The 25,597-nt window shown below is 46.9% G+C and overlaps 1 protein-coding gene across 1 annotated transcript; it reads left to right on the top strand.

Moving 5' to 3' along the window:
• The first annotated feature begins 1,376 nt into the window (after window positions 1–1,376).
• Window positions 1,377–25,165, top strand: LOC140916315 (cytochrome P450 4B1-like). Its single transcript, XM_073357797.1, has 12 exons — window positions 1,377–1,941; window positions 3,535–3,676; window positions 4,835–4,879; window positions 7,333–7,460; window positions 9,068–9,192; window positions 9,281–9,435; window positions 10,253–10,359; window positions 14,684–14,874; window positions 15,661–15,794; window positions 19,792–19,856; window positions 20,542–20,624; window positions 21,544–25,165. Exons 1-12 carry the CDS (start codon window positions 1,756–1,758, stop codon window positions 21,710–21,712), a joined length of 1,530 nt encoding a protein of 509 aa, XP_073213898.1. The 5' UTR covers window positions 1,377–1,755; the 3' UTR covers window positions 21,713–25,165.
• The last annotated feature ends 432 nt before the right edge of the window (window positions 25,166–25,597 follow it).

Raw genomic sequence — 25,597 nt, 5'->3', positions numbered from 1 at the left:
ACACTGGTAGTCAATCCAGCAGGGTCTGACAGAATGCTGTAATGTTATTACAGAGCTCCACTTCATCTTGTAATCACTTTATGCTGAGCCATCTGATTGGTTTAGATGATGACTCTGGTTGAATTACTAATAACAGTTTGGAGCGATCATGTGATGGTCTTTCCAGAAGTCTGACCTCGCATGGTTGCAGTGATTTGTACATCCTGTAGATCTTGCCACTGGACAATGATGTAGAGGATAAGAGGCCATTGTTTGGATCTTGGGTGCACCAATGATATTTTCTTTTTGTCTGGTAGGCGGGAAAAGGTACACAGGATTGCAAATTGACACTTAATGCAATCACAAAGTAGCAGTGTTCCATTGCTATTCTCTTTCCCAGTCTCATGCTGTCCAATGGCAGGCCATCAGATATTACTGCCAACCCTCGCATTAAAGTCCCCCCAGGATAATCAGTGTATCTGATGCCGATATAGACATGATGAGTTTGTCCAAGTCGCCATAGAACTTTTCTTTCTCATTGTCAGCATTCATCATGGTAGGAGCATAAGCGCTGATGATGGTAACAAGCCGGTCAGAGACTTGGCTGAAGTGACTTACTCCGTGAAGCTAAAGGGGTAGGAAGGGGAAGCAGCTTGATGCCCCAAGGTGTCCAGTGTAGCTACTCACCATTTGGCCCTGATCCAGAGGAGAGCACAGGCCTGGGCTCTCCTATCCACTCCCAGAGGACATTACAGCACCAGGGACCTTCACTTAAGGCAATGGTCCCCCAAACTTTTTTTGTCAGCCCCACCCCTTTCCTGGTCTATGCCTCCCACAGAAGTCAAGGTCAGGAGCTGGGCTGGGATCTGAGGGCTCCAGCTGGGAGCAGGGCCGGTGCTGCAGCTGGGGCCAGAAGCAGGGCTGCAGCTGGGGCTGGCGCTGCATCAGGGGGTAGGGCCAGAGTGGAGCCGGGGGCATAGCGGTGCGGGGGGGCGTTCCCTCCCCACCTCCAGTGGGGGCCGGCCCAGACCCCACCATGCCCCCTGGAATGTTCCTCCAAGCCCCCCTATGGGGGGTGTGCCCCACTGTTTGGGGACCACTGACCTAAGGTGATAGCCCTTCTGGAGTAGACCTTGACTGCCCAAGGGTCCATTCCACAGATCCCTGTGCTGAAGGAGAGGATGGGTAATCCTGGGGGCAGGGTGCTGAAAGGCAGCACCATGTTTTCAATGGGAAGACAACCTGCTGACACCCTCCTGACCACTAGGCAGCACTGTGGGAGTTTGTGACATACAAACTACCATACAACCGAGGACTGGATGGAATATGGACTGGATCAGGCCGGAGGTCTATTTAGTTCGGCATCCTCCTCTCTGACAATCCTGGCTAGCACCAGCGACTTCAGAGGAAAGGTGCAAGAAATCCTGCCGTGATAGGATAACCTGTCCACATGGGAAGTTTCTTCTCAATCCTCTGTAATTAGCAGTGCCCTAAGGAAACCTCTAAGTTCCTGAAGTAGGGGGAAAGGGCAGATGAACTCGCAGGACAGTTGGGTCTTCTCCTGCCAAGCAAAGTCTGGGCAATTGCTGGTGAGAACTTCAGAACTTTCTCCTGTACATTCTCAGTAGGTTACTTGGCATACAGCGTTCCACACAAGCTTGTGTGGGAAAGGGGAGGGAGTTATATTGCTTTGACTATTGGCTAACCCAGACACAAAAGGAACGTGAGCACGGTGAGAGATTCGGAGCCTGTCACTGCCACAGAAGCTGCAGGACCATGGCATTTGTGCTGGAGAAAATAGCAAACCCTTCCTCTCTGCTTTTGTACCTGACTGCTGGGTTTTGTCTCATCTACGTCCTGCTGAAAGCGATCCAGCTGTATCGGAAGAAACAACAGCTCCTCAAAGCTTTTGCAAGTTTTCCAGGTCCCCCCAGCCACTGGCTGTATGGACACAACTCTCAGGTAGGGAAAGACGTGGGGTTATGCAGCTATATACACCATCCAGGTTAGTTTCAACAGAGAATAGATAGAGGGAAGGTAAATATAGTGAGTGGGGTATGTGAAAACTGTTTGTTAGGAAAGGATCCTGGCAGGAGGCAGTTTTCTTGTCCTACCCGCTAACAGACACCACGGTCACATGTTAGTGTCATGTTTGTGTGGGACAAATAAAAATGCAGCCACAGTAAGAATTGTGTCTAATTTTCAGCTCCAGTCCTTCAAGCAAACAGTCCCTTTGACTTGACACTTATAGTTAAACATGCTTTCCAAGATAAGGACTTTGGTGATCAAATTTAATAGGAGCCACATAAAAAAAGTTTCTTGCCTCCACTTAAGGGTCACCCACTCTCTAGGAAGTTGGTTCTGTTTGTTTTCACAGCTACTGAGCCCTGCTGTCTGTGTGAACATGAGGAATTTTTATTTCAAACATTTTCAGCGTTTCATGATACAGACATTTGGGGGTTTATGCATTTTTGCATCCAGTTGCAATCATAATAATAGATAAATAGATAGATATAAACTAAATATTCCCCTGTCATACTATTTAAAGATGAATATATAGTACTGTAGTAAATGAAGCAATGAATTCTCACAACTGTGACTCTTTTGGGTAATGCTGATTGCTAATTTGGCTCCTGAACCACTGAGGTCTGAGTATCACTGGTTTAAAATGTTGAGCCTTATTCTGCAGTGCTTTGCCACTTGCAATGTCAATATTTTTTCATCCGCATGCAATTTTGACCAGAAAAATGGCTTTTTGTCTAAAGCAAAAATTTTGCTGGGAAAATTTCATTTTTGACAGTGTTCCTTTGTTCATGCAAAACCAGAAACTGTTTTTCTTAAGCTGAAACTTTTTTAAACCTAAGAATTGTAACTTAAAACCGCTTTCAAGCACCCCCAACATTTTCAGGTTTTGGGTTCCAGTTTTTTATTTAAAAAATTCAGAGGAAAAGTTTGACAAAAATTTTAATTTTTGAAATTTCTCTGAAAAAATAGCAAATTTTCCAACCAGCTGCATCATTTCTCCAGTGCAAGGGGAGTGTTAAGCTTTACCATTGTGATTTGCAAAGGAGACAGGACTGCAATGCAGTTCCCTCTGGAACTGTGTAGCCACTGGTTTCAGAGTAGCAACCGTGTTAGTCTGTATCCGCAAAAAGAAAAGGAGGACTTGTGGCACCTTAGAGACTAACCAATTTATTTGAGCATAAGGTTTTGTGAGCTACAGCTCATCCAATGAAGTGAGCTGTAGCTCACGAAAGCTTATGCTCAAATAAATTGGTTAGTCTCTAAGGTGCCACAAGTCCTCCATTTCTTTTTGTGTAGCCACTGTGTGTAGATTTTGGTCCTCTCTACCCCAGGCAGTTTGGGGCCAGCATAGCATCTTCCCTCCATCTCGAGGTGTAGAGCCCATCATTGCAAATCCACTCCACCTGCTCCCCATCTCCCACGGAGAGGCCTTGAGCAGCCCAGATGGCCTTGTGCAGACTTTCCACACTCAAGTGATTTCACCCCTTTCTCCCTAAGCACTCTCTCTCTCTCTCTTCGCTATCATTGCAGATTTCTCAAGGTGAAGAATTAAAGAAGTTGCTGTCTTGGGCAAAAAAGTACCCCTATGCTTACCCCAGATGGATTGGAGGTTTCATGGCTACCTTAGTAGTCAACCACCCTGATTATGCCAAAACTGTGTTTGGCCATGGAGGTACGGTCATTGGATCTTATTTCAGAAAGCTTCACACTTGATGCCCTCTCCCACTGCAAAGGCCACGTGTTATTTCCACAGAGAACCATTCAGACTCTTCTTCCTGCTTGTCTCTTCTGTCGACTATTGTAATTCCCCCCTTTATACCCTTCCCAAATGCTTAGCTCTTCACCGTTAAATTGGGGCACTTTATATACGCACCCACAACGGGAAATGAGAACCAAACACCTGCACTCTCAGAAATGTGTCTGTCTTAGGGTTTCCTAGAGCACCCACCACCATAGTATCTAAGTTGTTCCTAGGAAAAGCAGCATAGAACATCTCTTAGGAGACCTCCCAGAGTCTTCAGTTGTTCTCCCTTTCTAGTGTAGGAAGCTCTAATTATTATTATTACTGTTGTGGTAGTAACTAGGGATTTTGACTAAATCGGGGCCACTTTGTTCTAGGACTAGATGCTATACAAACACAGAACAAATGACAGACCCTGTCCTGAAAAGATTACTATCTAGAGGTATTTCTCAATATTATTCCAATGAGAATGGGAAAGCTTTTTGCAAAAAGGAGGTTCTTGCCGCACATCCTAAATGCGGTCAGAGTCTGGATGAGGGTCATCTCTCAGATTGGATTCAACAGTTGCATCATGATCCCAGAAGAGCACAGCTGCCCTGGTGGATCGTTGATGTCAATGTGATCCCTGATGTGGCTTGGACCTGGCACATTAATACCTTTCAAGATCAGGCCCAAAGCCTTGATCGGGCAATAGCATCTCCATTCACTTTCTTGTTCGGCCAGCACAAAATGTCCTTCCTCAACTTTAAAAGCTTCCATGGCCTTCCCTTCCCTTTCCTCACCCATATCTCTAATCTCATCTTCCCATCATCCTCCCCAGTCCCGTGTGCATCTAATTAATGAGATGTATATAAAAGACCGTCTTTAAAATGTAGTAATAGTATGAAAAGAAACATTATTTAAATATTTAATATACTAAATAACACTAAAAGATTTAGCTGTCTAACTTCTATACCACTCATTTCCTAATTAATTGAGCTCCTTCGCTGTGACTAGAAGAGTGAATTCATACCAGAACTGCATCTAGATTTTTTTTTATGGTGTATCAACTCTTAACATTGTACTTGTCTTCTCTGTTGAATTTTACAGATCCCAAGGGTCTTGCAACCTACAAATTCTTAATTCCCTGGATTGGTATGTAGAATCATGCTTCGTCCATCCTTTTGAACAGTTTCATGAATGAATCAAGGGCATGTTATGCCCTGGAGTGTTAGCCCAGAGTTTCAGCCCTCATCCCCAGTTTCCTTGCCTCATCAGTTCATGGTGGGCCACACACTTCTCTTGTAATTTGATTTACTTTATTCCTTGCTATTATAAAACCAGAGAAGATGACCATTCTGCTATGAGAAAAGGAGTACTTGTGGCACCTTAGAGACTAACCAATTTATTTGAGCATAAGCTTTCGTGAGCTACAGCTCACTTCATCAGATGCATACTGTGGAAAGTGTAGAAGATCTTTTTATGCACTCAAAGCATGAAAAAATACCTCCCCCCACCCCACTTTCCTGCTTGTAATAGCTTATCTAAAGTGATCACTCTCCTTACAATGTGTATGATAATCAAGTTGGGCCATTTCCAGCACAAATCCAGGTTTTCTCTCCCCCCCCCCAGCCCCCCACACAAACCCACTCTCCTGTTGGTAATAGCTTATCTAAAGGAGAGTGGTCACTAACACGGCTGTTACTCTGAAACCTGTCATTCTGCTATGGAAATCTACTAGGGATGACATGACAAACACAGGAGATACCATATTAGACTAGACCATTTCTCTATTTAATCCAGAATCCTGCTCCACAGTGACTAGTAGCTGATATTTCAGATGGCGGTGATTATCTTCCCCCACAACCAATGCACAATAGAGATTGTGCAGAGCAAATGATGCCCTCAATTACACATGTTCAACTTCATGGTCTTCAGAGTATGCCCTCAGTGCCACCATTGCAACCTCACTGAAGTCTAATAGGGTTTGCAGGTGTCACTGAGGATGCCTAAGAAGGAAAAAACCCAGCTTGACTCTCAGAAGCAAAGCTGAGTTTACAGGGCTGGTAAACTGAGCAAACTGTGTGTAGACTCAGCAAGGTGCATATGCACTGAGTTCCATAACACTGATTTTACTGAGTAGAACCAAACTCTGTGCATCAGGGTTGTTGTGGAAAACGAGTCACACCATCTGTTTGGCTCAAACAGTCTGAGGTCCTTTTATTTTTGAATACAATCATGCAGGGAGAAGGAGACAGATGGTCACACCCAGGTGCCACCCTGGTCTCCCTCTGTCCTGCCCCTATAATGCCAGTCTTATATAGTTTTTACATTTCAGTCAAATTATATATTTCCTTAATTTTTTTTATCACTCAAGCATTGTTAACAAAGCCTTATAAGGAGCCAAGGCAAACAGCTTTATAATTAGCATTGTGCTGATGCCCTTTTTTATCAAGATCTGCGGTTTGCTTGTGGCAGCGTTTTGTCTAGGGGCTTTTGCAGGTGGGGGGGGGGGGCATGTGTACATAATAGACAGCTAGGGACTTGAGCTAGGTGAAAGGTTGGCCTAGTTTGTTATCTGTGCCAAAATACCACAGCCCAGCATATGCTCTTAGCTTAAGCTAAGTCTTACAGGATGCAGGCCTGTAGGTCTCTTGTGTTACTGCTCTTGCCAATGCTGCGTATAGTGCCTAGGTCTTGTCACAAAGTGGGAGAGGGTCAGGTCAACAATACTGTCCCCCACAGGGTAATTCTGGACATTAGTGTTGTTGTTCCTAGCTCCTGATGTTTATTGCACCGTGTCATTCCATGGCACAGGGTATTAACATTGCTAATACCTATGTCATCTGTAAAAAGAGAAGGAGGACTTGTGGCACCTTAGAGACTAAATAAATTTGTTAGTCTCTCAGGTGCCACAAGTCCTCCTTTTCTTTTTGCGGATACAGACTAACATGGCTGCTACTCTGAAATGTGTCATTTGTAGAGCTGCTGGCAAAATTTTTCTCTCCCATGCAAAACATTCCTGCTTTTAGTCAAAAACCTGGGGAAAAAATGCAGATAACTAAAATGTTGGGTTTCCAACCAAAAAAAATGGTTGCCATCAAATAAAACCCATAAAGTTCTCAGTGTACAACCCAAATTTCCCATTTTGGAAAACCAAAATATTTTCAGTTTCAGTTTTCAGTTTTTTGACCCTTTTCATTGAAAATTGGTTTTGCCCAGCTCTACTTGGTGTGGCAGAGATTTCATTCTTGCTGGGGCATAACTAATTTCAGCCTTATTAAGGGCCCTGTGTGGCTGCTATCAAAATACCAATATGGTACCACATCAAATATGGATCCCCTGTGCCCCTGCCCTCTTTCAGTAAGTGCCATTCCCGAATGGTGTGTTCTTTCTAATCCCTCATCAAGTTCTTAAGACTCCCTCTCCTTCCTCATGGTACCATCCCTCAGAAGGCAATCCACTGAGGACTTGCTTAGGTATGGAATTAAGTATTCCTGTTTAAAATGTTCCCTCTCTTCAAAGCACCGAGACTACTCTGAGTGATAGAGTAATTCATTGTGCTGTGAAGGGATCTGACTGGCTCTTTGCTATTTATATTCCCCCAGGCAAAGGATTACTGATCTTACATGGGCCACAGTGGTTCCAGCATCGAAGGCTGCTGACCCCAGGGTTTCACTATGACGTGCTGAAACCTTATGTCTCATTGATGGCAGAGTCTACCAAAGTGATGCTGGTAGGAATGATCAGCTGCAGAGCCAGGAAAATAACTGGGTCTGATGTTGAACAATTAGAAGAAAGTGGAACGAGATGTTCTAACCAGTTTGTTTCCCACACACTCTACAACCCTTTAGTAAAGGGGCCAGACCCTCAGCTGCTGTAATTCAGGGGAGCTACCTCAGCAAACATCAGTTTAGAATGTGGCCCAAGGTATTTTTCTGTCACCAGGTTTCCAATAAAGTGATACGGTAACTTTTCTCAGCCCGGGGATGGTGAACATAGAAGATAAATGAGGAGAACAGGCTGTCTGCCAGATAAGAAACTAAACTTGGGCTTGTATAAAAGAGAGCCCAAAACAAACACAGAAACTGGGAAAGAAGAGTAGATGAAGAGGAGGGCAGGAAGGAATCTAATGAAGTTCATATACTATCATGCACCATCCATGAGCTGCCCACTTCTACTAGACCAGCTTGTTGGAAGGGTCCTTTTATCTCAAAATACTCTCTTTAGCTAGAAACCGTGAATTCACAAGGATCATATGTCCCTAATAATAATTAAAGTCTCTGAGCCAAATTGATCTCTGGGGTAACTCCCCTGACTATAGTGGAGATACATCAAGAGTTGGACTTGGCCCCAAATGTCTTCAGCTTTTCAACCAGCATGTGAGGTGTACTCTAACCACCTAGAAATAACCATTATGTCTCGCCTTTTAATAAGGGTGGTTGCTAAACTTACATTAGTTTGTGTACAATGCTGGCAGATAAAACAGTTTGCTAGAGACAGTCACTCAGTTGCAGAGATCAAAGAAATTTTAGACACATCCTTTAACCCAGCTGGATTGGACTCAGATAACCAAATCCTTCTGGCGTGGCATATCTGTTCAATTGTCAATGAACTTTTGCTCAGAGGACATTAATATATGTGGAGAGACTTGTTGCTGAGTCACATCGATTATGAAACCAGTAAAAATCAACTCAAGTCTTAATTTACCTTGATTTCCAGTTATATCTGCTGTGCATTAGATATGCCAGTGGTGAAAGACGTTATAGAAAATACGTTAGGTCAACAATGCACCACTGTATGTGGATTCTCCCTTCCCCCCTCAAATTTGGATCTAGTTCCTGCCAAAAATAATGGCCTAAAAACCTATTACACAGATCAGTTTCTTTTTCACTTTGCTGAAAATAATCTCAGGATATCATGAAAACAATTTGTCTATAGAGATGGCTGTGAGTCACCCCAGGTCTGGTTCCAAACATGCTTTAGAAGTGTTTGGATTTTGGTTTCTAGTTCAGGCCCAGGACAACAAAATCCAGATTTTACCAATCCAAAAGAATGGGAAAGAAGAATTCAGATTTAGTTTTTCACTTTGGCCTGATCTCCAGCCATAAATAAATAATCCTGTAATCTGGTTCCGAAAGGGAATGCCAATCCCAGCTAACATTGTACCTTTTAGATCAGAGTCCTTGTTTACAGACCAGGGTCTAACATGCAACAGGGGTTTGGCAGGATGCAGATATGGAAAGCAGCAAAAATAAATAAAGGGCACTGAATGGGATCTCTATAGTCAGCAAAACCCTTTTCTGGAATCCCATCCCTCCTCATCTCACTCTCCTCCGTTAGGATAAATGGGAACGGCTGATCACAGTGGATAAGTCGGTGGAGCTCTTTGAACATGTCAGCTTGATGACCCTGGACAGCATCATGAAATGTGCCTTCAGTTGTCATAGCAACTGCCAGACTGACAGGTCAGTGCCAGGTGCTTTCAAATCCTAACAAAAATGTTCTTGTCAACCAGACCCATAGTAGCCTTATTTAACTGTTCTTTTCCTTCAGTGACTCAGACTACTACGTCAAAGCAGTCTATGACCTGACCTACCTGGTGTTTCATAGAATCCGCTTTTTCCCATTTCATAATGATTTCATCTATCGAATCAGTCCTCAAGGACGTCGCTTTCAGGAGGCCTGCCGACTAGCACACCAGCATACAGGTATTTCCCAGTGTCCTCCTTTTCTTTTCCTATTGTCTGTAGAATGTTGCCTAGTTTGGTGGGATTAACCTACTGTTAGTTGGTCTGTCTATGAATGGAAACCCTGGAGAAACTTATTCTCCAGGGAAGAAGAATGGTTTTAAAATTGAGGCACAAGGCTGGTAGTCAGTAGATCTAGGGCCATATCCAATGCTGGTGGAATTCCATGAACTTCAGTGAAATTCCACTGAGGATGGATTTCTATTCCTAGCTCAGTCATTCATTTACTGTGGGACTTCAGGCAAGTTACTTCGTCTCTCCACAGGTCAGTTTGATCACCTGCAAAATAGAGATGATGAATCCATTGTTTGTAATGTTCTGAGAGATCCTTCAGTGGAAGGGACATTAGAACATAAAAACAGCCATACTGATCAGACTAAAGGTCCATCTAGCCCAGTATCCTGTCTTCCAACAGTGGCCAATGCCAGGTGCCCCAGAGGGAACGAACAGAACAGATAATCATCAAGTGATCCATCCCCTGTCACCCATTCCCAGTGTCTGGCAAACAGAGGCTAGGGACACTATCCCTGACCATCCTGGCTAATAGCCATTGATGGACCTATCCATCAATGATAGTACTTTAGAAATACAAAGTCTTACTGGTTCTAAGAGACCTCATCTCCTGCACTGGTCTACTATATGTCCAGTTCATCATTTGCATTAAGCAGAAGAGCCTCAGACTCTGATCCTTTGACTTCTCTGCAGCATGACCTTTCCAGACAGACAGGTCACAGTGATGTTGAGGTGTAGCTAATATATTTGCCACTCTTGTATGCAGATAAAGTAATAAAAGAGAGAAAGACATTCCTCCAAGATCAGCAAGAACTTGAAAAGATCCAGAAGAAGAAGTACTTGGATTTTCTGGACATTCTTCTGTGTGCCAAGGTGAGTGATGGAAATAATAATGTAAACAGCCAAGCAAGTGTCATCAGCAGACACACCTGGCTATTGTTGATAATAGCTTCCCCATCCTATATATCCTCATGTCTAATTCTGTCAGCTGATAGCGGGGCTGGAAGTGAAGGGAAGAAATGTCAAGCAAGGGTGTGCAAAGGACAGTGCTCAGTGAATGAATAACTACAGCTAGTAACCATGCTGTGAGGGTAAAATTAACTCTTTCCTCTCAGTGAGTTGATTTTCACTCAGCATGTTAATCTGTACAGGAACAGAGGCATGACAGCATGTAAGTGTGAATGAGACGGTTGGCATATTCTAGGGAGGATTCCAGGCAGGTGGTGGTGTCTATACTGTGTGTAACAAGGTAAATGTTCCCTTTTTGGTTTCCTATGTACGACATCTTTAAATTTCTACGTGCCTGCTGGTCTGCCGGAGACAGCTGCCATTTGGAGTTCAGTTGAGTGCAGACTCTTCCGGATGGGAGGAGACACACACTGTGCTCTCGCTCTCCCTCCCCTTCCCCCAAGGGATTTTACTTTTATTCTTTCTTGTATTGTTTGTTTGTCTTGTAATCTTAAAAAAATATATATCCTGGCTGAAAGTACATAACTGCTCTTTGTGTAGATAAAAAAAAATAAACAGAATAAGAATTCTTGCGAGGAGCGTGGGCAGCGCATGATAGTTGCCACAAAAGCACAGAAATGCAGGGCTGGAAGAGCCCTCGGGTGGCTCAACCTTTTCAGAGACACAGGCAATACGGGCAGTTGTGTGGCACCTGTGCGGGCCAGGTACAGAAACAAAATGGCCTCCTCCACGTAGCGTGACCTCACGCACCGTGCTTACAAGGCCATGCTGCACAGAGGATGCCATTTTGTACAGATAGTCTCTGGTACATGCAGCATGTCACTGCAATGCTCTCTGCATGCTGGGCAGCTGCTGCTGGGGGAGTGGACGCCTCGGGGCCAGATGGAATTGGCCCGTGGGCCCGCTCTGGCCCCTGGGCCACCCGTTGGGCTGATCTCTGCATTGAGGCAGGACTAAGTATACCTGGGGTGTCTGTGATGGGGTTATTGGAGGGGCGTGAGGACCTGGGGGGACATGCGAAGGGCCAGGGTCAGGAGGGGGCTCTGTCTGGCAGGGAAGAAGGTGGGGCTCTGTGCAGGTGGTCTGGGCTGCTGAGACCAGGCTTCGTATCCAACTCGCTCCCCCACTGCCGTACCTGCAGCAGCCACCAACCAGCAGTTACCCTCCTCCGCCAGGGAGGGCTCAGAGAGCCGGGGACAGAAGGATGCACCCCAGGAGTACTGTCCCGTCCCCCCCCGCCTTGCCAGACAAACCCCCTCCTGACCTTGGCCCTTCAGTGGGGCCCCAGGGCACAGAGCCCCATCCACGTCCCCTGCTGGACAAAAGCCACACAGGGAGAGCGGATGGGGCCATGCTGAATGCCCAGGGACTGTCCAGCAAGGGTGGGGGTTTACTTCCCTATGCTGAATACAGGATACCTGGTAAAATTACTCGTATTTAAGCGACTTCACCGGCAATCAATCAGAACTATGCAGTACAAACATTCAAATTAACATCACATTGACTAAGCCCCTGTTAAAAAGAAATATTGTGTAGCTGGATTCTTTTTATTTACCTTCTTGTCTTTAATGCTTTAGGGTTCACACAGGGAGAGTTGACACACAAACACACTCCCATACACCTCTCTCCCATGGGGAGGGGGGTGGCCAGCTGACCCTCCCCTCCCTGCCCTGCGCTCTGTGTCCTCCATGCCTGGCTGGGCCCCCGGAACAGACCCGCTTCTCCTGGTACCTGGCGCCATGTCTTTGCGAGGCAACACGTGGGGGGGCACGCTGGGTCGCATGCCCCCCTCCCCAGATTTCTGCCAAGGTTCACACCAGAATGTGGTGTTCACACCAGAAGGGACGGGAGCTGCTTCCAGCTGCAGGGGAGGAGGAGTGGGAGAAGGGATGATTTGGCTCGTGTCTTTGCAGAGCTCATCTCTTCCCCCCACCCTGATCCCCTGTGGCTGGAAGCAGCTTGTCCGGCAGCTAACACCTCCAGGCTGCTGGTGGCCACAGAGATAACCCAGCCACCTCCTGTTCCCCAGCTACGGTGCAGCCAGAAAGGGGTTAAGCCCTAAGGATGCATTGTGCACCAGGGCCCAGGGAACCTGACTGCAGGGGCTTCAGTGAACCCGGCCGGGGAGGTGGCTCAGCAGGGGAGGGTGCCTAGGGGACGGAGCAGCCCCGCGCTCCCTGGGGGCAGGACCCAGGGTGGGGAGTGGGGGCAGGTGAAGAGGGTGCTAAGCCCCTGCCTGGGGGGCTGCTGAGAAGCCTGCAGGGTCGGGGCGCAAACGGGCGGGAAATAGCTTCCCCTCGCCCACCCCGCGCCAGGCCAGAGTTTAGCTGAGGGGCAGAGAGAGGCTTCCCCATGCCAGTGTTGTTCGGCTCCTCCTGGCCAGCGCCCCAGGCCAGAGCATCTTGAGCTTTCCCGGGGCACTGGTGCAGCCAGAGGCAGGGGGGGAAGGAAGGAGCCTGCTGGCCAGGTTGCTGGTGAGCTGAGCGCTCCGACCCGGGGCTGGTTCTCTGCACAGCACTGGGAACGGGACACACCCCACTGGCGGGATATGGAGGAGCAGCAGGGCTGGGTGGGGGGGAAGGGGCAAAGAAGGGAGAGGACAGCAAGAGGGGGAGCACGTCAAGAGCCGATGGGTGGGCAGCAGAGGTGACACGTAACCGGCCGCTGCCTAGCCCCTGCCCGCACGCACCAGCCACCGCAGCTCACAGCCATTGCTGGCCGGAAACGAGACGGGGCCCCACTGGCCGAGAGCCGGCACACAGTGGGGGCTCAGCTGGCGGACCAGCAGGGGGAGCATCCGGACCTGCTCGCTGCAGCTTTACCACACTACCAGCCTTGCACACCCACCCCCATCATTGGCCACTGGACCCCCCCACTCAGCACTGGTGGGCGGGCGGCTGGTGAGCAGGGATGCGGCCAGCAGCAGGACCCGCCAGTACTGATGGGGCGGAGACAGAAAATATGGGACAATTTGCCCATTTTTTAAGAAAAAGTTGGGACACCTGCAGAGACTGTCCCTTTAAAAACAGGATGTCAGGCCACCCTAACAAGGGGACCAGTACTCACAGGGTGCAGCTTTCTGCTCCCCTCCTTACTCTGGCCCTTCAGCGTGGCCCAGTTTGCCACCCCTGAGAGATTGCCTGACCATGGCAGGGAGCAGAAGGCTTCCTCAACTGTTACGTGGTGAGGACCGTCGCTGGCCCCTGTGAGTACCGGGCATACCACCCCCTACAAAAATACTGTTTCTTAGAAAGAGGGGGCTCGTATGAGACAAATCTCCAAAGTGGGGTCACAGCAAAAACAAGTTGGGAACCTCTGACCTAGCCCATCCCTGACAGGTGTGTGTCCAACCTACTCTTAAAAACCTCCAATGATGGGGACTCTACAACCTCCCTTGGAAGCCTGTTCCTGAGTTTAGCTATCCTTAAAGTTAGAATGTATTTCCTAATATCTAACTGCGGATTAAGCCTGTTACTACTTGTCCTACCCCCGGGGCACAGGGAGAACAACTCATCCCCGTCCTCTTTGTAACAGCCCTTAACATATTTGAAGACTGTTACCAGGTCCCGCCTCAGTCTTCTGTTCTCAAGACTAAACAAGCCCAGGTTTTTTAACCTTTCTTCACAGAGCCCCCAGGTTTTCTGAACTTTTTATCATTTTCGTTGCTCTCCTTCCAATTTGTCCACATCTTTCCTAAAATGTGGTGCCCAGAACTGGACACAATACTCCAGGGGAGGCCTCACCAATGCTGAGTAGAGTGGAACAATGACCTCCCATGGCTTACATACAACACTCCTGCTAATGCACCCCAGAATGGTTTTAGCTCTGTGTAGGTGGTCTGGGCTGCTGAGACAAACACCTGTCAAGGATGGGCTAGGTCAGAGGTTCACATTGTTGGCTCATATTCAGTTTGTAAGCACTGAAGGTTGGTACCTGATACCCTGTTGCTGAGTAACTTGGATCTTAGCCCATCTCTGCTGCCTTCCTAATCCTAAAAGGGGAACGCCTGCCTTTGTACTCAATGGACCTGAGTCTGATCTCACTTACACTAAGTAGATACTGCATAATTCCATTGCTTTCAGTGGACTGACACCTGATTTCCACTGATGTAAACAAGACAAATCAAGCCTGGGAACTTCACCAGTAATCAAGGCGTATTTTTTCACTCCAAAAATTGCTCATGAAATGAACACTTGTTTGGGGATTATTTACCTCCCTGCTTTCCTAGGATGAAAACGGAGCTGGATTATCCGATGAAGACCTACGTGCCGAGGTGGACACGTTTATGTTTGAGGGTCACGATACCACAGCCAGTGGGATCTCCTGGCTCTTGTACTGCATGGCCCTGTACCCAGAGCACCAGCAGAGATGCAGGGAAGAGATCAAGGAGATTCTGGAAGACAGAGAGACTATCCAATGGTGAGATGTTACCTCACTGGTTTAATATCCTTTGGCTTTGGATTATTTTCTTATGTATCCAATCTGAGGAATTAAAAAAAAAATGTATCCAAGCTCTGCAATGAAGGATCAACACTTAGTATAGCAATGCTACGAAGAACAGATCCAAGGCCAAATCCAAATTTTCCTTGTGTTAAGGGCTGTTCAATTCTAGATCTTTGGTTTAGATCTCTCTCTACATTAATAAAATGCAGCAGTTTGATTGGGATAGGAACTTTAAACTATTGAAGTTGAGGAAGTTCCCCTAAGTTACGCTAGGACTGCATTCGGCCCTTGGAGTTTGAAATTGAATTAAGAATAAAACAAATCTGACAGCAGCTGTTTATTGAAATGCAAACTCTTAATATTTGGGATTAAATTTAGCATGAAAACACATCAAAGTACCTTGTAATTAATATATTACACCTTACAACAATCCTGTGAAGCAGATAGTTATTTCATGGCCCAGGACCCCATTGCGCTAGGTGCTGTACAAATATGGAGCAAAAAGACAGTTCCTGCCCCAAAAAGTTTACAGGAGCATTGACAGATCAAGAGTCTTACTCAGTGTCGCAGGAAGTCTGTGGCAGAGGGAATAGAGCCTAGGTCACCTCTATGCTTTAGGCACAAGATCACTTTCCTGTCTTCAAACAGAAATAGGCGTGTGGCATGTTTGTTTCACCCACTGATGTTGATGCTGCTGGCTAGTATTTTCAGAGTGGTAGGAGCCATTATTCATTCATACTCTCCACCTATGGTTGCTTTCAGGGATGACCTTGGCAAAATGACTTACAGCACCATGTGTATCAAGGAGAGCCTTCGCCTTTACCCTCCGGTACCTGGAGTGTCCCGACTGCTCAGCAAACCCATCACGTTCCATGATGGACGTACCTTACCAGAAGGTCTGTTTAGTCTCTTCCTTCTTAAGGGCCCGGTTCTGCCTTCAGCCGCACGCACGCCACTCCCATTGAAGTCCCTGAATGTGGTTCACGCCAACAAGAGGGGAAGAAATTCTCCTGTGACACCCAAGTGAAGATCTAGGATTTGTTGCGCAGTTTGTGGTGCTCCCATGGCCTATTCTGTCTCCATTGTAAATTGTAACATGACTCTTTGATTGTCCATTACAAATTGCACTTTCCCGTACCAACCTGTCTGCCTGAGCCGTGGGCCGATTCACCCCAGGGAGGGCAGCTGGGACTGCTGCCTGCCCTACCTCAGAGACTTTGCTAGAAAGTAGCTGTGTCAGTCTCCTCCTGAGACTCCATGAGAGTCCTGCCAACTAAGTCCGTCTAGGGGATGCTTTGAATCGATGCAACCTTTGCTGCACACGTGCATGCCTTAGTGATCTCCCATCTCGACACCAGCCAGAGCTGGCTGAATGTTGTTAGTGTTGGCTGAGAGCTTCAAATGAGCCCGTGGGAATTAAGCACCCAAATCTCACTGGAGTTGAATGGAATTTGGGTGCCTAATTCCCTTAAACTCATTTGAAAATCCCAGATATTGTTTCTATTGTTTATTATTTGTACATTGGAGGTATCCAGAAGCACCAACCAAGAAGGAAGTCCCATTTGCTAGGCACTATTGCATACACATGAGACATTATACATATGATTTGAGAGAGTCTGTGCCCAGAAGAGCTTACAATCTAATGGAAACCTTTATTACTAATAATCATTCAATGGGGGGAGGGCGAGAAAGAGAGAGAGCACACCCTAATATACAACTAATATTTGCATTGAACAATTCTACTACCTCTAGACTGAGCTGTCTTAGCTTGTGAGATCAGACAAGATCACACCACAAGACTGCTTGGCCGTACATTGTAGGACTGAGCTGGAATTGCTCAGGTCACGGTCTCGTTGACTCAATAAAAGCAGAGAGCTTCATGGGAACAACAGTTATAGAACTGGATCCAAAGCCTTTCAAAGCCAGTGGAAAGACCCCCCGCATTGACTCAACCCACTTTGGGTAGGCCCAGGAGATTTACAAACTGAGTACCCCTATCATTGCTATCTTCTGTTATGTTGGGAATGATGGAGGACTATAGGGGCTGTATTGCCTAAGCAAACCTTGGCTGAATAAAATGGACCATTTAGGACATCATGGTAAATTTCACCCAGTACTTCCTGGCATAGTGTTCTACCCACCTTGTCTTGATCTTACCAAATTCTCTAGCTGCCACTCCTCTCTTCACTCAATGAGGTGGGTATGATTCTGCCAATTGAAAAATGCTACATGAATGGAAAACATTCAAAACGATCAGAAAGCAAACAAACAGAGCATGGCCTTTAATTCCAGCCTGCAGTGCCCATGGCCAGCGCGTGCTGTCCTGTCCCAGGCATACGCCTTGCAGCGTCAGTTCTAGTGGCACCCACAAAAGAGCAGGGAACTTGCAGAAAAATATGTTGCAGGTAGGGGATTGTTGGCTTTATGCTCTCCACTTGCCAGTTGGGTAGCACTACGTCAGGGACTGCTGCCCTAGCGGGGAGAGGGAGAAACAGGGCCCGGCTCAGAATCCCCCAGACCCAGAACTGTGCAAGGAAACCCCCCTACACACATGCTATCACTAGAATCCAGGCAGTGCCTCCCCTTCCCCCATCACGTGGCCTTGGGGGAGAACTGCAGAGCAGCCAGCCAGAGATGCAAGCCAGTAGGAGCAGAAGCAGCCAAAACAAGGACCTTTGGACATTCCAGTCAAAGCTGGAGAATGTTCTCTGCCTTTTCCTGCACTGTGCTGATCATCCGTTTGCTCCAACCCTCCCTCTTCCTCCTCTCAGTCTCCTTACCGTTTCACACCCCATCTGCCCCTCCTGCTCACTTCTCCTCTGCCCTGCCCCCTTCACTACTCTTCCTTCCATTTAACTGGTCCCCTCCTAACTAACCCCTCCCCACAAAATCAGTCAATCAATACAATCATGGAACTAATGTGTTTGTTTGCCGCCATCACATTGTTTCCTCTCCTTGTGTGTTCTGCCTCTTCCCCCATCCCTGTCTCTCTTGTCTGTTTTTTCGGGTTGTAGGCTGTAGGGGTCATGTGGCTGTCTCCTTCTGGTTTTCCTAATTCGTGCAATAAACACACCGCAGGAGGTGAGAGGGGAGACGTTCCCCAGCCCCAATAACTATGCTAGTGAAATATTCACCTGAGGCAGCCAGTTACTTGGCTTTAACTGCAGTCTGTTCTTCTAGGTTCAAAGTACAGCCGGCATGTCAGTCATTCTTCCCTAATCATTAGGTGCTCTTGCCCAATCTTCTAACCATTCCCTGCTTCTGACACAAACTCTATTGACTCTGTTGATAACCTGCACGTGCACGCCTGTTGAGTGTAAATTTTTTTTAAAAAGAGAGTTAGTTATTGCATAAGATTAATAAAAAAGATGAAATTCACTAAGGGCCAGATTATCCCGCCCTCCACTTTCACAAACCAAACATGTAAGTGTGCAGCCATGCGAGCTGTGAAAATCTCACCCTGAACGTAGAATGATTGTCACGCAAGTGATCGTAAAAATAGCGTTGTGGCATTCCAAGTTCTTTCTCTCCACGAATGCTGAAGATTAATATATTACAACGCCGCTTACTATTGCCATTACATCGTTGCTAATAATAGAAGGTCTGCACTCAGCACTCACCTGACACGGTCCCAGATACCTGCAGGACCACTGTGATCATGTAGTCTGACCTCTTATATTACACAGGCCAGAGAACTTCCCCAAAATAACTCCTAGAGCTTATCTGTTAGAAGAACATCCAATCTTGATTTCAAAAGTATCAGTGATGGAGAAGCCACCATGACCCTTGGTAAATTGCTCCAGTGGTTAATTAGCCTATCTGTTAAAAATTTACATCTTATTTCCAGTCTGAATTTGTCTAGCTTCAACTTCCAGCCACAGGATTGTGTTTTACCTTTCTCTGCCAGATTGAAGAGCACATTATTAAATATTTGTTCCTCATGTAGGTTCTTATAGAGTCTAGACTGTACTCACATCACCCCTTACCCTTCTCATTCTTAAGCTAAATAGATTGAGCTCTTTTGAGTTTATCACTATAAGACATGTTTTCCAATCCTTTCATCATTTTTATGGCTGTTCCCTGAACCCTCTCCAATTTATCAACAACCTTCTTGAATTGTGGACCCCAGAAATAGACACAGTATTCCAGCAGTGGTCTCCTGCTGCCAAATACAGAGGTAAAAATAACCTCTTTACTCCTACTCAAGAATCCCCTGTTTATGCATCTTAGGATCGTATTAGCTCTTTTGGCCACAGCATCACACTGGGAACTCTTGTTCAGCTGATTATCAACATACAATGACCCCCAAATCTTTTTCAGAGGCACCACTTCCCAGGATAGAGTCCCCCATCCTGTGAGTGCGGCCCATATTCTTTGTACCCACATGTATACTTTTACATTTTAATTTTACATTACAAAGCATATTGATTGCTTGTGTCCAGTTTACTAAGCGATCCAGATTACGCTGAATCAGTGACCTGTCCTCTTCATTATTTACCCCTCCTGCAATCTTTGTGTCCTCTGCAAACTTTATCAGTGATGATTTTATCTTTTCTTCCAGGTCATTGATAAAAAATGGCCTAGGGCCTGCGGGACCCCACTAGAAACACACAGTTCAATGACTATTCCCCACTTACAATTACATTTTGAGACCTATCGCTTTTGCTGGCGATACGTGAGTCAGAATGGAACCCAGCTCATTCTCCCATAGTTTAATGTTGCCTCTGCAGGGCTAAAGGGAGTGAAAACATGTATGTAGAAATGACTCAAGACATTTCTCAGACAGCAGGTGTGTTGGTGAAGAAGATTAAGGGCCTTTAACAGAATAGCGTGTTTTGCTGAATAGATGTTTGCCCTGTGAGGTCACCAAGATTTTTCTTATTTTTCTTACAGGTTCTCTGGCTGCAGTGAATATTTATTCTCTTCATAGGAACCCAGCTGTATGGCAAGATCCAGAGGTACTTTTAACTTTACAGAAAGAAGAGGTGGTCACGTAGTTAAAACAAAGGACCGGGTACCAAGAGAGATGGGTGCTATCCCTGCCTCTGCCCCATACTTCGTTGAGCGAGGGATTTCTTACTTCTCCCTTCCTGCATTTCCCCAGCTGTAAAGCAGGGATAATATTGACCTTACCGAGGTGTTTTGCAATCTTATTCATGTAGCATCTGTCCAGATGAAAGGTGCAATAGATCTGCAAAAAGGAGGTTGCCCTACAGATTCTGAGTATCGTAGAGCAACAGAGGAGGGTGTGGAACGGTCTGTTTTTACACATAGTCACGTACATCCGGTGGAATAAGGATTCAAAGCGTTTTGGGGCAAATGTAGCAGATGATGCTCTTGGCTGTACCAGCAACTCCACCCAGTCACCTGGCAGCTGTGGTGAGGGGCAGTAGTACTCTGGGCCCAGCACAAGGGCTCACTCTTTAGCTAGGGGGCTGCACAGGGGATGTGTTGCAACAGCACCTCCCCAGCTTACAGGGTGATGGCATTTCCCTGCTTCGCACAGCTCACATTTGGGACAGTGCTGGCCCCTTCTGGGAGGGGAGATCACCGCCCCTTCGCAGTGCTGGCGTCAAACCAAGCAACGCTGCAGTTTGGGAACAAAAAGCCTTTGCCACAGACCTTTGAACTCTCTTCCCGCAGGTATATGATCCCATGAGGTTTTCACCAGAGAACTTGTCCAAGATGCATTCCCATGCTTTCGTGCCCTTCGCAGCCGGAGCACGGTGGGGAATATTTCGTTCACTCTCTGGGGGGTCGTGTCAGCTTCACTTTCTCAGCCGCCCCCTATTCAGTTTCACCAAATATATTCGCACAGTAAACATCCCAATAATCCAGGGGGGTTTCAAACTGGGTGTCGGGACCCCTCAGCGGGTTGCAAGGTTATTACATGGGGGGTTGCGAGCTGCCAGCTGCCACCCCAAATCCCACTTTGCCTCCAGCATTTATAATGGTGTTAAATCTATTAAAAAGTGTTTTTAATGTATAAGGGGGGGTCACACTCAGAGGCTTGCTGTGTAAAAGGGGTCACCGGTACAAAAATCTGAGAACCCCTGCAACAATCCGATCAGCACACCATCACCCTAAATTATTACAGAGCAACTCCAGAGCCATCACTCATGGGACTGAATTCTGGATCACTTGTAGGGGGAGGTATTCCATGCACAGGTGTGTGGCAGTTAAGCACATTAAAAGCCAATGGGAGCTAGGTGCCTAATTTCTATATGTGGCTTGGAAAAATCTCCCCTGTGGTCAGCAAAGATCTCTTGGCACTTTTCATTAGAGTGGGGGAGTAACTGTATCAATCTCCTTGCAGGTTCAATGGGAAAGAGCTTTTTCCACACCTGTCCCAAAACTGCCTGATAGTGGTTGCTGTGCACTATTAAACAGCTGCCATGTCTTAACCCAGAAGTGGCAGCACTACAGTGATGGGTAAAGGGATTCGTCTAGGCTATATTACAGTAGCAGCCAAAAGCCCCAATTGAGATGAGGATCCCATGGTGCTAGCTACTGTGCATACACATGAGAAATGGTCACTGACCCAAAGAGCTGGGTTGGTCCACTCAGCTAGCAAAGCGCTTTGGGATACAATTGTGAATGAAAGTTGATTGCTAAGTTCTTATAGGCTTCCCCTCCCTCTTCCAGGAACTGCATCGGGAAGCAGTTTGCCATGTACGAGCTGAAAGTGGCTCTCGCCCTGACTCTGCTCCGCTTTGAGCTGTCTCCTGATCCAGCCAAACCACCCAAGGAAATACCTCAGGTTATCCTCAAGTCCAGCAATGGGATCCACCTGCTCTTACGGAAACTTCCCTGACACCGCAGAAACCATGGAGCTCCGCACTGGAAGTCTGTAGGATCGACTCATTTTCAAGGGAGTGCAATCCATGGGTGTTTCCCGGGATAGCCCCACTTCAGCCAACCCGTTCCACAACCTTTCCTGAATTCTCAGCACCAGCTGGTTTCTCTGGGGCCTTCCCCATCCCCAGAGTTGGAGGGATGTTGTTGGGAGGAGACCTGGATATGGGAGTAAAGCATCCCAAGCGCCCCCTCCCTGGCTAAGGAGCACTCTTGCCTGTCAGCGCCATGCTCTGGGACCCGAGCTATGCAGGCTCGAGGGCAGCGCTTCTCCCCTTTCCACAGCCCCTCACGCGGTACTGAGGGTACAAACAGAGCTCTGAGTGCAATTTCACGTCCGTTCCCTAATGCAAACTGTAGAGGGCAGCACTGCGACGGAGCTAGCTCTCCTTCCCCGACAGGAGTCCAGGTGTCTCTGCAGCTCTCATCGGAAGAGAGCCAGTGATCTAGCTGGGATTTAAGGCCTCCTTACACTGGGATTTTAGGCACCCCTAGTGTAGACACAATTTACACCGGTGCACTGCAATGTGCCCTAATGCCTAAGCTCAGAGGGTAGACTGAGCCCAACCCTTATCCTCACACAGAAGCACATTGGTCTGTTTTGCACTGATCTCCTATCCATCCAGCCTTGCAGGGAGGTGTGAATTCCACCACCAAGGCCACTCTCATCCCTTATGAGGGATTATCATCAACGCTTGGTTGGGAAGATTGAAGTGTGAGCTGGGCCAAGTCTCCCAGTCGAGAGGTGGGTGGACACTGCTCCCCACTGAGAAGCTCTGGAGTTTTGGTTTGGCCCACTACAGCAATAGAGGCCAGTGAGAATTTTTGCTCCAACTCTGAACTTTCTTCCAGTGGAGGCTGCTCAGATCTTGGCTCGGAGCTCTCTGTAATTTAAACACCGACACGATGCAACATGGAGAATCAAAGATCCATGCAGGCTGCCTTCAGACTACACACACGGCTCTGATTGGCCCTAAAAAGTCACTCAGCTGGCGCCAAGATACCTCTAATTCCCCCTCTAATCCAGGATGGATACTTACATGATCCCCAGAGTAGAGCTTCCTTGTCACATTGTTTATGCTAGACAGATATTGAGGGTTCTCCCTGTGCATTCATCCTTGGAAACTGCCCCTCCCATGTAGCAATTACATCAAGATACCTTCCAGCCCAGAGAAAGGTGCAGCAATTCCCTCCTCACTTGGAGCCTGATCCCCAGTCTGTCAGTAGGAGTCTTCTTCCCATTGACTTCAACGGCCTTTGGGTCCTTCGTTTGGAGAACGTGACAGCTAACTCTGCCAGTTTGCTGATTAGCAACATTCTATGCATTCTTATGCCCATGCTATCTCGGACGCTGTGCCTTTGAATGAAAAATCTGGAGCAACCTGGAGCCGGAAAGGCCTGCCAGGGTGAGACTCAGATACCCCCTTCCAGATGAGACACCAGTTTGCATTCAGAAGGAAGGAGGAAGGAAGGTTAGCTTGTCAAATGCCCTGAATACAGCCATGCCCTGTAGAATGCAGCTGAAAGATTATGAATTGGTCAAGATGTCTTTACATATCCTTTTCAGGCTGTGAGCTGTAGACCGAGCAAACCCTAATATGCAGTATACCCTAATAGCTACCCATCTGCGAACTTTGTCACTCACCTTCCCTAGCTTATGCCTAAAGGAAAACCAGTTCAACAACTTGCCATTGGCTTTATGTTTCTCCTCTCTAGTTCTGTAACGAGCAGGATGTTGTTCAACTCCCGCTCTGGTTTGGATGTGGCCATTATTGCAGGGATGTCGGTGTTGCCCAAATGTCCCAAGATCTGAAAGAATCTCTTACCCTAAGAAAGGAAAGAGCAGATGGGGTCACTGCTCCAGGTATCCCCAAAGTGGGCATGAGAAGGACTATGCCCATAAAGGCATCACAGACAACAAAGGGGGATCCATGCGGGCATAGAATGAATTCTCATACCTTAGGGGCACTGGCTGTTACAGTGGAACTGACCCTTTAAGTAGCTGTGCACCTCTTCAGCCATTCTCCCTGCTGGGTGAATGCATGGGAGACACAACAGCTCCTGGTTGGATGTGGGAAAGAGAGCGAGATGATGACCGAGGTTCTCTCTCTCTCTGGCTGGCTGTGGTGCCTTGTGAATAGGAATACGTTTGTCCATTTTTTTTCCATTGTAAAGGCTCTCGCCTCTGCAGAGTCATGCTTGGATCTAAATCAAACCCTTTACAGATTAGACACATAGGCTCAAAACTGGGGAAATGAGAGCTGAATAGGCTTGCTGCTGAAATGGGCCTGGCTTTAGTATGAACCCATTTTCACAAGGCAAGGAGTCTGAGTTTGTCCTGCACTGAACCAAGGAGTGTACTGAACAGGATGTTCCTAGATAAAGCAAGGCCATTTGCTCCTTTCCCACAACAAACTAAAGGGGTCTTTGTTCAAAATCCTTTTCTGCACTGAACCGTGTTTTCTGGCCAAGTGGGTAAAGAGAAGAGGTGCTTTGGGGGCAGTCGGCAAAGGCTTTTAGAAGAAGTCAGAGAGAAAATTCCTAGAAGACAACAGACCAATAGAATAAGAGGTTCAATATAACAGAGCTAAATCCAGCCACTAGACAAGGCAGTATGTAGCTGACAAAACAGACTCAGGGTGAAGGCCCAGGCTGAAAGTTCAATGCTCATCTCAGACCTTGTTCAGCAGAAGCCAAGGACTGACAGCTCAATAGTAAGAGGCAGAATATAATAACATACATAAGAGCAGCCATACTGGGTCAGAGCAATGGTCCATCTAGCCCAGTAGCCTGTCTTCCGACCATGGCCAATGCCAGGTGCCCCAGAGGGAATCAACAGAACAGGGAATCATCAAGTGATCCATCCCCTTTCGCCCATTCCCAGCTTCCGGCAAACAGAATCACCCCCTACGTCAGAGAAAGGCATCTCTACACCTTTAGAGGTTTATTTAGGCCATTGGCTACAGCTGAGTCCAGGGACTGAAACCAGATGGGGAAAGCTGTGTGTCTCGTGCCTGGGACTAACCTGTGGGAAAAGCACCAAGTCAAGACAGACTTAAGAAGTAGAGAATCAATTCCTGCTCTGTGACTCCAGTTACGTGTCTCAAACCTGGACAGAGACTAAAACATTATTCCACACTCCTTAAGTATTAGAAGCCTGGTTGGAGAAATAGCTAAGAAGTCTCACCATGCTATCCAGCTAAAAATCCTTTAATTTACTCCAATTCTAAAGCTGTAATCTGAAAGCCCCCTTCAGGAGATGAGCTACTGAAAATAATGACTTCCAGAATAACTGAAGTTTTAACATCCTGCTTAACCAATGCACTAAGAACCTTTGGCCTAAGCTGCACCTGTGATTTCTGTAACCGACAGTGGATACTGCTAACGGAATAAAGTGGGAAATGCTCCAGAACTTGCATCTTGCTTGGGTTTGCAGGTCAAAGTGTAAGCTACAGAAGTGCCGGGTGTTGTGACAGGACCTGCTTTGCCTCCCATCGGAGACAATCACCGGTGAATTTAATTTATTTCATGGGTAGGGTCTGAGTCTTCTGTCTTGAACTAATTCATTTGCGGGGGAAGAGTTTCAAAGGCAAACGAGACACTTAGGTGTCTAACTCTTTTTTGAAAAATCAATGGGAAATCTCTCCCTGTCCCCAAATCAGACTCTTGGTAAAACTTTTCAAATGTTAGCTTTGTTTAAATTGGGTCCTAAGTCACTAATAGAGCCCCGACCACGAACGTGGGATGTGTCTTTACCCTTCATGACGCTGAACTGAGAGAAATAGAGACATCATGAGTCCGGCCAGTTTCGGACACCAGGTACAAAGGTCCCTCAACTCCTGTG

The sequence above is a fragment of the Lepidochelys kempii genome, chromosome 8 (genome assembly GCF_965140265.1).
Source record: "Lepidochelys kempii isolate rLepKem1 chromosome 8, rLepKem1.hap2, whole genome shotgun sequence".
NCBI lineage: Eukaryota > Metazoa > Chordata > Testudines > Cheloniidae > Lepidochelys > Lepidochelys kempii.
Note: the sequence above shows the minus strand (reverse complement) of the source record. Positions and strands in the feature narration are given on the sequence as shown.

Excerpts from the sequence above, each read along its gene's own strand:
- LOC140916315 (XM_073357797.1), top strand. The coding sequence starts at position 1,756 with ATGGCATTTGTGCTGGAGAAAATAGCAAACCCTTCCTCTCTGCTTTTG. Across the intron at positions 3,677-4,834 it reads AACTGTGTTTGGCCATGGAG|ATCCCAAGGGTCTTGCAACC; the intron begins GTACGGTCATTG and ends TGAATTTTACAG. Across the intron at positions 14,875-15,660 it reads GACAGAGAGACTATCCAATG|GGATGACCTTGGCAAAATGA; the intron begins GTGAGATGTTAC and ends GGTTGCTTTCAG.